The 17,598-nt window shown below is 39.5% G+C and overlaps 1 protein-coding gene across 8 annotated transcripts in view; it reads right to left on the reverse strand.

Annotated features, from left to right (window-relative positions):
• Positions 1–705: 705 nt before the first annotated feature.
• Positions 706–17,598, reverse strand: part of TSC22D2 (TSC22 domain family member 2) — a 29,768-nt gene continuing 12,875 nt past the window's right edge. The window contains exons 2-5 of one of the 8 annotated variants that reach the window (XM_014945984.1): positions 16,108–16,313; positions 12,340–12,411; positions 3,143–3,194; positions 2,264–2,404 (exon numbers count right to left, since the gene is read on the reverse strand). In XM_014945984.1, coding sequence (XP_014801470.1) covers positions 3,154–3,194; positions 12,340–12,411; positions 16,108–16,313 — 319 coding nt within the window. In that variant the 3' untranslated portion in view covers positions 2,264–2,404; positions 3,143–3,153. Of the gene's footprint in view, positions 2,405–3,142; positions 3,195–4,073; positions 7,372–12,302; positions 12,412–16,101; positions 16,314–17,598 lie in introns of those variants that run through there. The other 7 variants (XR_001412493.1, XM_014945983.1, XM_014945988.1 and 4 more) reach the window with 7 other exon arrangements.

Raw genomic sequence — 17,598 nt, forward strand, 5'->3', positions numbered from 1 at the left:
CCCACCCTGTAGATCTACAGCTGAAGTGAAGATCATTTTAGTGTATTAGTTCAGTGAGTAGTTTTTGATGTACACAAACACACACACTCCCCCGTGGCTTTTTTGAACTGTGAACTGATGCTTACCAGGAAGGTGGGACGCTCTAAGTTTCTGGAACACAGGACAAGAATGCTTCTCCTTGAGATCTGAAGGCACCAAAACTTGCAGTTTCCAGTGTTGCTTCTTTTGTTTTGTTTTACCTAACACATAAACCTGATGAAGAGTTAGACATATACAAGGATAAGATACAGAAGCAAACATTTGCAGGCACAGGCTCTGGAGTGAGCGGGACTGCAGCACCCCGGGGTGACAGAGCTGCACCCGCCTGGGAAGGGAAGGCTGGGCTGCTTCCTCTTGTAGTAAACTCTTGGTTTTAATACACCAAAATAACAAACTGTTCAAACACCCCATCACACAGCAAAATGTTAATTTATATGTATCAGTGCAAAACCAAAATCAACAGGGTCACTGACAGCATCAGAATTATGCCTTTCCTAGAATAAAAGAAAAAAGTCTTGTTGCAAGAGACTCAATTATAGTTTTGGCGTTATTCTGTCACTGGCTCACTGAAGCTAACTTTCTCCAGTTAGTTTTGAAAAAAAGTGCTACTGAATTTAGTTACACTGTAACAACTTCTACAGCCAAAAAATTTCAACAAAACTCTAGTTTAATTTCAGAAAATGTGTTAAAATATATATATTTATACATCAATTTGACACACTGTGTTAGTTTACACAAATGATGGTCTCTCTTGAAACTGTATTTATGAAATGTACATTTTTAATTTAAATACTCAGTTTACACTGCACTTAATCTGCATGTTGCATTTATTAAATACATTTAAATCTGCAATGTAACAAAACGTTTTCTGCATACGAAATTCAAAACACCATTTTAAATGAACAAAAGATGGCTCACTTCATTTATTTTTTTTTTAAACAACTAGTGCATAGCACACTAGCTCAGCTCCACCAACACCAGCTGTTCTTTCTTTTTTATTTGACATTGTTCACAGACTATTACATATTACAATAAGAGTGCTGGATAAAAACATGAGGTACGAAAGTGGTTCAAAGATTATAGGTCATGCAGATCATGCTAGACAGCAAAGAAAGTTGTGAATGAGAAAACACTAAATAAAAATACATAAAGAATGTGCATTATAAAATAAAAAAAAAACCAACTCAATTACACAGCTTTGCTTCTTTGGTTACAAAGTAGGTTGAACAATTTCACAGCTTTTTATTCCCACCCAAAAAAAAAAAAATTATACGAAATGTCAAAAAGCAGAGGAATCATGGCAATTTCTCTCTATTAGAAAGTAGAAACAGAAATGAGCAAAGTTTTCTTCATCAAAATAGCCCATCAATTATTTATTATATCACAATAACTGGTGACTACCTGTACAGATGCACTATGGTCTTCATACTTACACTCTATACAAAATTTACATTCAAGCTGGATCTTTACTACCGTAAATAAATACCAAAGGCAAATTGCCATTAGTGTTAGAAATATGCCAGGATTCTTTTGTTCAATTATTGCCTAAACATTTTATCTATTAAACGCAATCCCATCTATCATTTTACTGATACATACATTTATTAAAAAAAAAATTAAAAAAGTTCTGTGACATTGTTCATGTACATTATGAAAATAGCAGCCCTGTAATAAATAAAACAAATAAATGAAACTAATGTAGGCAAATGTTACTTATATTGAAAGAACAGTGGCTCTTAAGATGAATTGTTACTTCTTACCAGATAGCAAGGCTCAAAGTAATCCACGGGAAATGGAAACCTTGGAGAGCCACCAAAGCTCCTAAAAGACCTCACTCCTGCACACCAAGCAAACGCATTCGTTGCACGAATAACTCCTTCTCCGACCTCCCTTGTGCACCCGTGACGTTGCAGACACCACCTGCGCTTCATGACAGACCCGTGAGGGACAGCTCTTGGAGAATGATTGTCTAATACTGAAAAGGCCAAACACACAACAGAAGCATGGCTACTCGCTCTCATATAAAGTGGAAAGAACATCAGTGGCACACAAGGACAGACTGCTCTCGGGCTTTTGTTTTGTTTTCGAAGGAGGCAGGGAAGCTTTACGCTGAGGAGACATTCGGCTGCTGTGGAGGTTGCGTTGGCTGCGGAGGCTGTGCTATCACTGTTTGCGCTTGTGAAGTGCTACTAGGATTGGCCTGTTGGGTTGAAAGTTGGGATAACTGATCATTGTTTGAAAGAGATTTTAACAGTGCGTTTTCTCGTTCAAGTAAAGAGTTTCTTTCAACTAATTCTTTTATTTGTTCCTTCAGGACTTCCACTTCTTCTCTTACTGCATACATCAAATGGCTTTTCACTAGATCCTGTGAAGAACAAGTTAACAGTTACACCAAGTGAAAGAACAGTTTCATTCCACTCCAACCCCAGAATTTACTATTTTACTGAAGGTGGTAAGCCTGAAAACTAAAGTACTTGTCACTAAAATTATATGAATAAATTAGCCTTCAAGAGCAAATAACCTAGCTCTTCAATTCACTGGAGCTGGCCTTGCATCAAAAGCTTTGTTTCCAGCATTCAGCATTAAGTTCTAGTTACCTCAGTTACGCTGAAGACAAGGACTAGAATTACGGTCCAGCTACCCAGAATGAAAGCATCAGCTCTAAAGCTCTGAGCCTGCATTACACAATCCCAAGTACCGAGGTATATGAGAATCAAGAAGTAAGAACACCTCTAAATCAGCAGAAGGAAAAAATATAATCAAACAGAACTAAGAAAAGTGTTAAGGATGGGACAGCATGACTGACAATTAAGAAAAAGTAGTAATTAACTTTGCTCAAGTAAGATACTTAAGTGTGTTACACTATCATCAGCACCCCTTTAAGTTCAATCAGCTTGTTCACAAAAATTGATAGGAAAATTCATTTAAGAACTCTTCTGGGCCAACAGTAAAAGGAATCCTGATTTGAGCTCATCTAGTAGTTGACACGGAAATGGTTGATACAGGGATGTTACAGCCTCACAGAAAAATAATACAGCTAGAAACTTACGCTCCATGACAAACCACTAATCCTATTAGAAATAACAACTTATTTTTTACTTACCATTGCCTGTTCTATTTTGTTGTCAATGGCAACAACACTTGCACCAGATGCACTGTAAATATAAGAAAAAAACTTCATGAGCATTACTGTATCACTCAAAACTATGCACCCATTGGCACCCGCAGGACCCATGGAACGTGCTTTCAGTAAAGCTTCAGATTCAGGAATGGAGTACACAATCACGGGGGTTCCTTCCCCACACACACAGTACAGTTACAGCTCTTAAAAGACACTGCTCCTTCAGTTTATAATTCTTCACGCTATGCTTATGACACCCATAGCCAGAAAAAATGCACTAGAATAAACAGTAAATTAACTGCTTTGATTCCCTGCCTCATTTTCCAGCTTTCTTCGTTGAGGAAAAAAGGGATTCAGGGTATATTCATGGAGTCCTTTATTTCAGTTTTATTTCTGCTATATTGCTTTTATAAAGCATTGAAGAAAAAGACCTGTTATAATATTTGCTCTCTGGCTTTACTCAAAAACTACTTTCCAGTTAAAAATTTCCTGGGTCAGCACTGCATTTACAACTCTGCAACCGAGCAGCAGCAATCAGCAGAAGAGTAAGACCTGACCAGAGCCCAAACCCACAACCACGCTTACTCAGCTTCAACGAATTCCCACTGGATCACATGTAACATCTGAGAAACCCACGGGCTGGTTACAGCCAGGATCAGTCTTGCTCCAAAGACACACTAGTGCAGAACAGCCCAACAAAGCTCCTCTGCCATCACTATAAGAACGTGTATTTACTGCACCAAACAAGATGTTGAAGTACATCTTTAAATTCGAAAAATCTAAAAATTAAAAGGGGGGTCGGACTAGATGACCTTGAAGGTCCCTTCCGACCCAGATGATTCCATGATTCTCTAATTCCCCTTTAGGGCAATTCAGGCCTTAATATTTCTGGCCTGTTTTCAAGTCACAATACCTGAACACAAGCCAGTCACTCACTCGTCACTCTCTGAAGTCAGACTTTCTGGGAAGTGGTGTCCCTGTTCTTGGGCAGATTCTGATCTCTCCATGTGAGAGGGGCTGTCGCTCTGCCCGAGGGGTTGGAGAGGGCACCCCACACCTCCGGCTGCAGCCCAGGAAGGCACCCACAGCACGCTGCATCCACCCACGGGCTCTGCCGGTCCCGTACGCTCCGTGCCCGCCCTCCCACACTCTGTGGTCCGATTCTACCCCACAGCTCTGTGGCTTGACACAAGACGGCGGTGCTTGGACTAGTTACCAGCCCCACCAGTGATAACTACTGATAACGCTCCCCCAGCGATGGACGCTGCTATCAGCAACGTGCAGCTACGTTCAAAAAAAGTTAACGTATGGGACAAACGCACGGTTTGCAGTCATGCTTGGAAACCCACCTCTCTGAAAATACGTAACACTCACTGAAAACAAGCATTAAGAAAAACTTGAGGCTTTTTAAAACTAGTATTGGCAATACGCTCAGCAGTATTAGTTACATACATGAAACAAAGCTCAACTGTTGAGAGAATATGAAACTATTTAGAGAAATCCATTTTAACAAGTCTCAGAAGAATTGTCAGCACCTAGCACCAAGCATTTACAAGTAGAGGGAATCAGCTTTTCAGGCTGAGAGAGTGACAGCCTCTACAAGTTTTGTTCAATTTAGAAGTAATCTAAAACAGAAGTGGCTGAACACCCATTTCACAAGAAATGTGCTCCAGTGTCTGTCTTCTAAGCCTCTTTCAAGCCATACCTGTAGTAAACCTCATCAGAATAAAAAGTATTTATAATTCATTAGAAGGTTAAGTAATCTATGTGAAACTGTTAAAAACTCAAGAGTCACTGAAATCCCCAAGCCTGCTCCACGTCCCTGCCACAGTCGTTGGTGAGCCTCACTCTACAAGTCAGGTGAAGCAGCTCTGAAGAGATAAAGAGGAGCAAAGTTAAAGCAAACAGCACGTTTTGTAGTGGGATCTGATTCTGGAGCTTTACAGCATATTTAGACTCCTTTTGTCAATACTTTTCTAGTTAAATTTGATATTGGGACTTGCACTTCTATTCCTGTTTCAACTATTTTGCAGTGTGATTATTTTAAAAGTGAAGCCCATTACACCGCTCAAAGTTAAGGCATTCAACCAGTCCCTGACAAAGCCTCTCAGGTGGAAGCCAGGCAGCCTTCCCCTTCACCACCCACTCCCTTGGACCTGCTGGACACACTGCAGAAGCAGTGCCTACAAGGCTAAACCTTGTGCCCCACATTCCCACCTGCCTTTTACAGGAGCATGTAAGAACCGTCCCTCCCCAAAAGTGTGATCTGAATGCAGCCAGAGAAACTACCACTCTCCCACCCATCTTTTACGGTTAAAGTGACACCAATAGAGAGTGCTGAAACCCAGAAATAGTTTACACACTACTTTTACTTGTTTCAATATTCTTGTTGCCCTTGCCCCCAGAGCAGCTGGCGCTATTATCCAAGTACCAAGTCAGGATTCCAGACCTGCTCCCTGCACAAATCCCCACGTCCATCCTGCTCGGCAGAGCCCAGGACCATGCAGACCACCCCAGGAGAAGTTCCACACTGACAGAGCAGCCTTCAGTTAGTCAGGTGAGTTTTTATCCTGATCACAATATTTCATTTCACTTTCAAAAAAGCATACAAGAACTAGATTTGATGCTGCATTCCTGTATGATTCTGTCATTTAGTCATTTTATCGTGCCCCCCACAACAAACAGCTCCTGTGAGACATTCAGAAGCAGAGCTCTCCTGTGCCAGTTATTCTTATGGTACAGTCCAAATATGCTGCCAAATCTTAAGATTTTGTATTTTTCTCAAATACTTAGCTGTTGGTATCAAATCCCAAATTTTGCAAGAAAATATTTTATCCCATGATTGCAGAATTAAATTTGTAGATAGAATTCAGTCCTTATAAAAAAGGCCAGGAAAATTAAAATAAAAATCTGTTTAATAAGTCTTTTTGGATGTTATAACTGGGAAGAGTCTGATACACTCTGTGAGTGCACCATCCGCTCTATATCCAATGTCCCAACTTGCAAATTCTTGAGTTAGAAGTGGAAAGACACCATTTACTTGTTATTAAAAAAATAAATGATTACTATGCTGTACTTTTAGACAAAGAAAAAGTTGATTGTTCCAGGAACTACAAAAGTCTGATGATTATTGACAAAGCTGTAATACATAAACAAAAACCCGCATCATGTAACGTAGGGGGGTTGAAAGGATGCGTTAGGCATATAATACCCTTTTTGTTTGTAACTGCAAACTTCCCCCTGGCCCTCCAACTAAGCTTCTGCAGCCAATTAGCTACCATACACACACACTATCATATAAGAGAACAATTTGGCTTGACATGGCCCTCCGAGTTAAGATTATGTAAATGAAGGCTCTGACTAAAAAGAGGTTATATTGGTAGACCAGTATCACTCTGAAACCCATCGAGTACAAGGCAAGATTTATAATCATCCAGAAATGACAAAGATTACCCAGTACAGTTTGCCATTTCCAGAAATGGATGGTAAATCCAACATTTTTCTAACTTGCACACTAGAGGGGCAGAACTCTAGTCTGGGAATTCCTCATTTTGATTGTTTAAAAAAAAAAAAATAAATCCTAGTGGCTTAAATGTAATTTCTTCACATTTTACTTTGAAAGGCCACAGGGGAAAATTAGATTTTGACTGCTAATAACACCACTTAGCTATAGCTCACCATCAGGTATGCAGTGTTTGAAACAAAGTGTTTTATCAACTAGTTACAGCTTGCACCTCACAATTCTTTATGTTCTAATTTAGGAATATTTCTCCTATATGCCTACAACTCAAGAATAACACTTTTTTTGGTTTCAATTGTCTTGCAAATAAAGTGAGAGAAGTGTCTTGGACAATCATGTATATGCAGATTAAGAAAATGGGGAAAAAACCTGTTAAATCCAAGTCTGATTTCTAATGCACGTTACACAATATGCAGCAATCGCACTTTCCATAGCGCATCGCATTCTTAAAAGCCTCTGACTTCATTGCTGCAAAAACCTTTCCCATGGAGACATGGTATCCCAAGAGTACGGCAAGATATTATTGGAAAGATGTTTCAGTATCATCAACAAGCTATACTGTTTAAAAAAAAAAAAGTGTTTGGTAGCTGTTTTAGCATAAAAAAATACCAGTGTACAGCTTCACTGAAAATACAGATGATGTATCACAATCAAGTAAGTGTTCTCTGTAAAGTGGAATTGTGCAGTTCAAGAAAGCTTAATATTCCAAAACTTGAACAACATTATTCCCAGAATGGGAAAGCAAATAAAATAAGTGACTAATAGAAAAACTGAGGATGAGTGGATCAGAAGACAATAAAAAAGGTTAATGTCTTAATCTTAACTTGCTAATGGCTGGAGGAAAATTTAGCCTAGAACATCACCTCACATTGGTAGGCACCAGGTTCTATTTCAGTGGTGAATTCAACAAGCACCACTGTACTCAGCTTGGTGCTTTCACCATTATTGTCTTTAGATGTAACTACCATCCTTTTAGGAGACATGTTCTCACCTTCAAAAATTCACTTTGAAAACTAGGTAGAAAGATTCGGAATCGCACTTCAAGATAAAGTTATCTGCAGCTTAATTCATTCAATATGCTTAAAAAAAGAACACAGTGGTTCATTTTTAGAGATTCCACAGTCCTCAGTAATGTATTTCACGCCAACGTTTGATGCATTAGGAATGAGAGTTATAAACAGCCCTACTTTGGCACTGTCAAGTACCAGACTAGGTAATAGCGTTTCACATTTAAATGGGACTGCAAATCCTGCTCACTCGATGAACTAGATGATATAAACTAATTTTGAAGATTCAGGTTTTTTAGTGAGTAACAAAAAACATATTCTGTATTCAGCTGTAATACTGATCACCTGCACACTGCTCTCCCAAGGAATTTCTTAGCAGCACCTCCCCAAAAGGCTGCCAGAATTAACAGGTTTTCTTGCTTTTTCATGCTCTTGATACTACTTCTAAATTTTAACATCAAGAATTACTGTACTACTCGCCTCATGCTTTTAGATACATAAAACCTATCCCTCAACATTGCTAGTCCTGCAGGAGTGGAAAAGACTATCTGCAGAACAGACCGCAAAAGGGTACACCAATGCTGGCAAGAGTCTTGGCCAATAGCCTCTACAGGACAACTCTTCCTTTATAGAGCTAGATCTACTTCACTTTAGGTTAAAGTGGAAAAGCTGTTACACACGGCAGTCTCATACAGGCATCCCTGAAGCAGGTGATCTCCCCCAGATCTTCTAGCTCTTTCCTTGTTACTGCTATAAATCAACCTTTAAAGCAACCTTTCTGGAAGGAACAGTAAGGGACCTGGAATTGTTCCCACATTTGCTTTGATTACAAATGAACTGCAAACTAAACCAGTAAGTGTTTTGATTTATTGTTTCCTCTTATTTGTTTACTCATTTACAAGGAACCGTAGTGACTTAACCTACCACTCCTCGTGTTTTACCACTAGTTGTGCTATTTAGTCCGTCCAGAGAAACTTTGTCTATCCTTGAAACCATTAAGCCATGTTTAATTAGCCTCCATCCAATTATGATATTTTACAATGACAGCTTCCCGATACAATCAATTACCCAGCCTTGAAAGAGCATCTAGGCAAGTATTTCAGATTTTCATCATTTTTCTTTGCAAAGCCATGTGAGAGCATGAGAAAATCTGATGCAGGGAATTCACAGCCTCAGGATTACCAACTGCTGCCTGGCACCCCCTGCAAGTCTACTTGTGCTCCTCCGACACACAGAGAAGTACTTCCATAGGAAAGTCAAGTTTGCTTCAGTTTTACATGAAACTCCGAAGACCAGTTTTCAACACAACATCATAACTGATCTTAGAAGCAACGCATGAGCTCTAGAGAAGACAGAATACTTTGGGGGAAAACCAAGATGTTGTTTGAGTTGAATTGGTTTGGATTTGTTGGTTGGCTGGGTTTTTTTGGAGTGGATTTTTTGGTTTGTTATTTTTTTGACATTTTTCTTTAATGTGGCTCCTTCATAGTTTTGATAGGTTTTGAGTTACACTAATGAACCACTCTTCCCTATCCATGGAGACAAATCACACTGTGCACCACTTCCATGAGAAACAAGCATCAAGAAGAAACACATTAACCACAACTCTGACTGGATCAGTGGGATACGTGAAGCGTCAGCCTCGTCTTAAGACTCTCTTCAAATTTCACTTGGAGTTTTAGACTTTGCATTTCAAATCAGAAAAGTTTTACCCCTAAAAGAACCTCCAGATAGGGCTACAATCAAGAATGTGCAACGTAACTCTTGAATGTGTCTCCAGAAGGAGCACCTCATTTAACAGAAAGGCACAGAGTAAGGAAATAGAAGTTTGGCAAAATCCATCACATGAAGAAATGCTGTCTAATTAATCACATTTACATAAGATGTTTACCAGCAACACTTAGAATACATTTATCTGGGTGCTAACGTAGGGAGAAAATCCACATTTTGAGTTAATTTACATTTACATTGTGACTGTTCAGTGCTTCACACAAAAATGCAGTGAAGACATCAATCCTACTGCTTTATATGCAAGTTAACCAACTATGGCTATGTTTTAGGCAAACCAAAGCTTTATGGCACTATTACCATACAAAGGCAACCCAGGCACAGAAAAGCAGCCACCCAGACTCATGTGAGCGTGCCAAGAAGCCACTATTCCCCTTCTTAAGCTGCTCAGTAACCACACCAGCTGAAAAGACAGGCCCCTGAGACTCATGCTCTTAGCAACACCTGTGTGAACACTACACAGAACACTTGCAGACTTCCTGCAAAGGTGTCAGTAACAACTAGTATTTCACTAATATTTAATGGTTTGATTGTTACCAGCACTCCTTCCTGCCACAGTGTGTTAGTGAAAAATAAACAAGTCTCTATTTTACTGGAGCAATTTTGCAATCTTTTACTGTCTATTGCAATAGCATGTGGTTAGCTTTGTGGACTTCAAATGGTCCCAAGAGATGGCTGCTCATAGGAGAATAATCTGTATTTGTTAGAAAAAAAAATACTGAAAGTACATAGGAAGATTTTCTGTTATGTTTACACTAAAGTTTCCTAAGTCAAGCCCCTGAGGTTCACAAACTACTTCTGAAGGAGATGCAAAATGCAATTGAAGTGTCTAGTGCCAGCAGGCTTAAGATCCTTATGTTTTGCAGTGTGTTAACCCCCACATTCCGGGATGGGGGAACAAAGGGATTCTGAGGAAGTTAGATGATCCTATCATTTTCATGGCAGGTGTTAACCCCCACATTTCGGGATGGGGAAACAAAGGGATTCTGAGCAAGTTAGATGATCCTATCATTTTCATGGCAGAGATGTCTCTTTCACAAACCAGAGATCACAAGAAAACCACTGAAGCCTGTCAGGAGATCCCCTCCTGCCCAGGCCAGGCGGAGCTGCCCATGCACGGCCAGCCCCTCGTCAGAGTTCCACGGACCCCTGCCCTGGGAAGGGCCCCCACAACCGGCTTTACCGGCTCTGTCCTTGACATTCCCTCCATTTGTTTTTTTATGGGAAGTTTATTGTTGAAAGCTTTGCAGCTTCAGTCATTCAGTAAAGCAAAACTACATAACGAGATCCTAAGAAAATCTAGTAACTTGGTTATAAATGCAAAACCTGCTACACCCTGAATTTTAACAGTTAACATCAATCCTGATGAATTTGCTTCTATGTTTTTAAAAATACTTGTTTTTTACCATAAAGTGTTCAACAGCAAACACACAAGACTATTTTTAAAGGAGCCATTTATATTCTTCTACCTGAATTGAATGTTTTTCTATATCCCATGCTTCCAGTATGTGCTTCAGACATTGTACATAAGCCTCAGATTTGTGAAGCATCCATCTTAACTGTTAATTACTTCATTTTAGGGTTTTTTGATTTAGCTTCCTCATTTTAAGAATTATTTCAAATTAAGAGATACCAAAATAGAGAAACAGATGAAGGCTAGACCTTAAAGTGAGCTTTTGGTTTAACTACAAAATCTGTATTCAAATCCCTGAAGTTTATTTCAGTTGAAAAATTAAGTCCTTGGAACCTAAATACCAAGTCTGTCCCATAAACACAGGAAAGTGGCATCATCCAGACCTTAAAGCAAAAATGCAAATTTGTACAAGTTTCTGCTAGAAAAGGAAGATGTGCTTTTGAAACTTAGCCTAATGCTAGCACTTCAGCAAAAAACAGAGCAGGACGCATTAGCATTACTTTTAACCACCAGTGTTGTATGGTATACAAGTTATTGCCAAGCAAACTTTAAAGGATTCAGTTAAGCTTTGCAAGTCGGAAAGCCTCTCAAGTCAAATACAGCCAGTACAATGATGAAATAGTTACCAATACTTCAATGGCTTCTACAGAGCTTGCTAAGCAGAAGTATTGTGACAAGCCAGAGCATCACAAGGCATGAAGTCACACAATCACTAGGACTTTGACTTAATGCTGACAAAAAAAAAAACCACCCTCCAAAATCATTAAAAGTGCAGGAAAGAAAACAGTTTGCAGCTATTGATGAATTAGTAATGCATCTCTGACAAGTCATATCTATAACAGATATGACTTTGTTGCACTTCATTGCAGTTTCTCGCCATGAGTTCAATGCTAACTTAGTAGGTTTACTTTGTCCTCATCTCTCATCACCATTCACGTTTTTTCCCCATCTAGCTTTACTTAGGCAGAACGAAAGCAAGCTAGAAAGCTTCCTTTCCTGGTTTTGAGACCAAAAGATTTTAACTTTGCCAAAATTGTGTTTAAATATAACATTTTCACAACCTCTTTTCTGATACAGGATTCAATAGCCACAACGCCAAAAAGTTTCCTTTTTTTGGAAAAGGAAGCCATAAATATTTTAGTGCAGGTCAGCTAGTAGCTGACCAGCATTAAACTCTTTCAGTTTACACATTATGTATGGTACATGCATAATGGAAGGAGGAAGAAAAAAACCCCACCATGTCGTATTTTAGACTTATTTACTTTTAAGTTTCAGTACAAATACTTCACTTCCATGACTGCTTTCAGACCTTCAGGCTGCAGAAGCCCAATGTGAAGTTTTAAACACAAGCAGAAGTTCTGTGCAAATAAAAATGACGAGAAACTTGCATAGAGCAAAGCTGTTCATGCATACCTCAGCACGTATGCATTCCATACTTAAGCATTCATACCTATCCCAGAAGGTCTTTGACTCGCGTAACTTGTTGAAATGGAACGCTTGGTAGAATGCAGTTGACGGATTCCTATGAGATCCAAGAATCAAACAGACATATTGAAAATGGGTACGTAATAAAAATACTAACTCTCTTATTTCAGCCTGCATTACAGAGTAAATTAGCTGTCCAGACAGGTTACATTTACGTCGAAAAAGTTTACAGACTTCACGTAACGCCTAGAGAATAGTTTAATGACTGAAAGGCTTACTGTTTCTATGGGTTTCCATTAAGGACACAATGATTCAAAAAGAAAAAGTAATCCTTGAGCCCTACAGGTTTTTCATGCTATTTCATGTTGCTACTCTAAAAAGATGACTGTAAAGCCACTAATGAAACATCTCACGTCACGCTGACAATCTTGGCTAGGTAAGCTGTATACCACTCTAATGCTGCATGTACCTAAATTCAGAAGATACCTGTCACTTTTTTCATATTTCACAAAATTTCTCTGCAAACAGCACCCAGTATTTCTATTCCATTTAGCATCCTACTTTTTGTTCAAAACACACGAGTTATCCAAGGGGACCTAGAATTCAGAGCTAAATACGCCACATTCAAGCTACAACAGATTTAAGTTACAACTGAAAATGGGATCAAGTTAAAACTGAGAAGTGGAATCTAGAATATCACTAACTTTGTAAGTGGCTGTCAGTCATCCTCGTGCTTCCCCCTCTGGAAGTACAACAGGACGACTGTTGTGTGGAGGTCCTTTGCCAAGCAGTAACTGGGAGTGCTCCAGCTCCCACCCACCGGTACCAGTGGCCTTGCTGAAAACCGGACACTACGGCACAAATTCTGTCCCCAGTGCCAAGCCCCTGAGACAGCCCGACCCTCCTCGTTCAGCACACATTTGCCCCACAAATAGCAACTATACCCAGAGGATAACCTGAAGAGCTCAGCTCTCCAAAGTCTCATCTAAACACTTACTGTTTACAAGATAAAAGTCGGAGCACAAAGTCAAAATTCTGTAACCGCTAGAGGCTGTATCAGAGCATCGTATTTAAGCTTAGAAACTCCTTTTATCAATACTGCAGTTCACCTTTACTTTGGTATAGCTGTACCAGCCCTAGAGAAGAATGCAACAGCTTAGCTGAAAAATCTTCAGAAAAGCCAGTATTAGTTCAAATTCCTTTTAAAGCCACATTTAAACTTAGAAGTTTATACCAACATTAGAAGCATACCTGCTTATCCCTTTAAGTTCATGGCAAGAATACTTCCTACACAACTCCAAGTTCATTAATTATTTCCATTTAAGTCAAATTACTCTACAGTTGAAATCATAAAACAAGTGCGTCACAAAAGCATAACCATAACAAAACATCATTTATCTGAAGCAATTTGATTCCCATAGCAGGTGTATACTAAAAACCTCACAAGGATAACAATATTTATGTATCAGCAATGACCGGGAATCATTGGAAGTGTTTGTCACTCCTCCTCCCACCTTCACCACTCTGCCCTTCAAAAAAAATAATTCTATGTGAGCCTGGAATTTAGCTTAAAACCTGCTACAGGAATTGCTTGATCACACTGGTACTACTTCTGTTTTCATAAGCAGCACTGCACACTTGAGTGACAACTAAACACAGCTAATTATAGGAAGAGAAACACAATAGCTAGAAGACATTTGAGAGATACAGGGACTTAATGTATGGAGAGCAATTGGCATCTGCAGATAACACAGCGTTCCTTTGTTGAGGGGAAAAACCAGACCCAAGCTCTTCTTTCTAACTCAGTTGTCTGTGAGGATTATGTAAAAACTCTCTTCCTCAGAAAGTGACTGTAAATAGAAAGTCATTTAACTTCCAAGATAAATTTACTTGCAGCATATATAACCCTGTTGCTATTGTTAGGTGTAAAAAGTTGTGGTTTATAGCCACACAGTATGTATTTCGTACGGTCTATTTTTATGCGCTGTTTATTCTTGTACTATTCTTAAACAAGTATCTGGAGAGGTATGAAAGTTGTCCTCGTTAAATTCTCATTTGTATCCCCTGCTGTTGAAATTGCTTTTGCATTACTTCAGACAATTAAGAGAACATTTTCTACTCTGTAGCTGCATTTTAGCAAGATGTTAAGGGTATGTGTGCATGCTATCTAAACAGGAAAAGCAAATGCACAGAGGTACACGAGTGATGCCCGATGTGCAGGTCTGAACTAATACAACTGACTTTCAGAATGTTGAGGCATCTATTTTTAACCACATTACAGAGCAAATGTTAGAGAATTACCAAAAACTCCTTCCAGTTTGCAGAAACAATTCCAGCTTACAGAAGCAGCATTATCTAGCCTGCTGCGGCTGCGTCGCAGCTCAGGAACCACAAACCCTTGTGACGCTGCCTGAACTGAACCGAGGGACAGCCTGGACCACAGAAGCAGCCTCCTCAGGTCACCTCCCCAGCAGACAGCCAGGTCAAAGCTCGGTCCCCACTGTTGGCAGATTGACACAGCGGAGCCAAGAAAGAGCAGCCAGAAAGGGGGTGTCCCTGACATTGAGTCAGGGAAGGAGAGCCCACCTCCTCTTCCGCAGGAGGTACACCGGGCACTTCTCCTCCTCTGTGCCTGCTGAGAGAGAACAGGCATTTCCAAGGACAAAGAGGCTGGATTCCGGTCCCAGAGACTACGGCAGACAACTACTCAGCACATTTAAACATTCAAACTGTATCTCACATGGTAAAAAATGCCCTGTTTCTCTATGAAGAAGTCCTACAACACATACCATATTCATTTCCTTTAAAAGCTCACAAACACAACAAAACGCTCAATATTCACAACACACTCTGATTCTACAGCTTCTAACAACAGTTTTCAAGCAACAGAAGTTTCATCTAAATTTAGAGGACGAGAATTCTGTCAGTTCTCTGATTACTTGAAACTTCAAGCTGTCCCTTTAAAAGGGAAGTGTAAATCACATCCAAAGCCTCACCTCATATTCAAAGGAGTATCCTCCCACTGCCATTAATCAGGACAAACATATGCCAAATACAAACTTTATTCTAGACAGCTCTGCTTTGCTAGAAACCATGCCCATGAAAGCTGGCAAGTTTTCAAATATACAGATAAATGCCTTTTAGTTTAAATGACGATACTGGCTTTGGAAGTGCTGGGTACCAGCTTGGCATACAGAGGCTGCTGAACAGATGCCTTTTTTCCAGCTTCTACCTTTGAAGGGGGAATACTAACATCCTTGTTCAAGATACAGCTGAAGCTATGTTTCAGTCTTCAAACTACTGACCAACATCAGCAATTAAGGGCAACAAGAGGAGACTATACGAAGAATACCATGCTTTGCCTTCCTAAAAGGTGGCAAAACAAAAAATTCCCACCTGACCACCTCAGACAGTTCTCTCTCTCTCTCAATATCACCGACTATTATTTTTATTAACTTTGAGAACAGGAATGATCCTAAAGATTAAAAGGGCCTAAGCACCTGTCTTTGAAGAACATGAAAATAACAGGTCAATACCTCAGAGGAAAACCAAAGAAAAGCAGAACCACCTATTTATTATTACTTAGAGAGCAGCAAGCCAACACAGATGGCCTTTTCAGAAGCTCATGTCAGACAAAAATCCCTTCCGAGAAAAATTATTAGATCTTATATAGAGAGAACACAGAAGATGTGACCACACTATAACATTAGTAGAGCTTTTAATGCCATCTTGCATGACATTTTTGTAAGTAAGAACATGGTTTATACAAAGTGGGTCCACCACTGACAACTACTCTGTGCATGTGGTTCTCCAATGGTTCGGTGGAAAGACGCATCAAACAGAGGTCTCCAGGGGTCTCCTCCGAGTGCACTACAGGATACTCTAATCCATGACTTGGGCAGTGGAGTACAGACTATCTTGGTACCTGCAGATGATCTGCAAGCACCCTGGAGAGCAGGAATAGAATTCAGGAAGATCTTGCCCAATTGGAGCAATGGTCTGAAATGAAAAGGATGCAATTCAATAAGGATAAGCATGAAGTACTATGCTCTGGTAGCAATAATCAGCTGCACAGGTACAAAACATGGAATGAGTAGCTGACTGCAATTCCATAGAAGAGAATCTAAAAAGAAGGTAAAAAATAAAAATCTTGCAGAGGTGTCAAACTAGCAATACTCTTACAGGGGATGTACACATACCAACGGAAGTCTTGTTTTATTCTGCCCTTCTGAGCTCTGAACTTAGATTTTATGGCCAGTTTTGGATACCAACTCTCCAGAAGGATCTAAGCCTACTGAAGTCCAGGTAAGCCCACTAGAAGACATGTCATATTCCAATTTTTTTTCCCAGTAATCAGAATCACTAAAAGCAATGAGAGAGGCACTTACAGGCTTCATATAGTTTAAAATATTCTGCAAAGGAGAAAAAAACTTGTTCTCACACCCAGTCTTAGAAATAAGGTCATTAACCATACAGTGATGCACCAATGGACTGGGAATTCAACAGCAAGCTTCTAGCGTCCTGTCCTTTGGGTAGAAAGCTGTAGGAGCCTGACAAGATGCCTGTAAATAAGACTGTTCTTCAGCCACATTTATCAAAGATGCTAGCATGTTACTTGTATATCTACATTATTTCTACTGTGCCAAAAGTGAGCTAACCACTTTGAGAAAGAAGTGACTCAAAAATAGCCTAAAGATGAGGTCAGCAATAAAAGTATTTAGCTTTTATGCAACACCAGAATTATGATTTAACATCAAGAAACCTGATGGTAAACACACAGTCTGAACTTAGGAGAATTATCAACATACATGGATGTGTTTTTACTACGGTAATCAACAAGGCATAAAGAAAAGCTTGAGTGATCAACTGCCCAATTTGATGTGCACTAAATGACAACAAATTAATCCCTCTGTAGTTTTTAAAGTTTATGAAATATCAGATGCATTATTACCCAGAAGCATTTCAAACCCAAGTTAGTTTTTAGTTATGTCTTACTGAGCACCAGTAAAAGCCTGCGTTTAACTAGGTTACCAGCCATGACCTCCAGTGAAGACTGATTACAGTTGATCTCCAAATTAAAACACTTGGGGTGGTTTATTTAGGGTTTTTGCAATCGCTTGACCATAGCTTATCAGGAAACTCTCAGTAAAGTTTGTGGCATTTCAAGATTATGTTTACACTAGTAACAGTTCCTTCTTCATCTCTCTTCTTTTCAAAGAGATTTCACTTTATTTATATCGCCTTCTATTTAAATCAATTGCAACTCTGAATCAGCTTTATTTCC

This window comes from Calidris pugnax, unplaced genomic scaffold, assembly GCF_001431845.1.
Source record: "Calidris pugnax isolate Ruff unplaced genomic scaffold, ASM143184v1 scaffold111, whole genome shotgun sequence".
Taxonomy (NCBI): domain Eukaryota; kingdom Metazoa; phylum Chordata; class Aves; order Charadriiformes; family Scolopacidae; genus Calidris; species Calidris pugnax.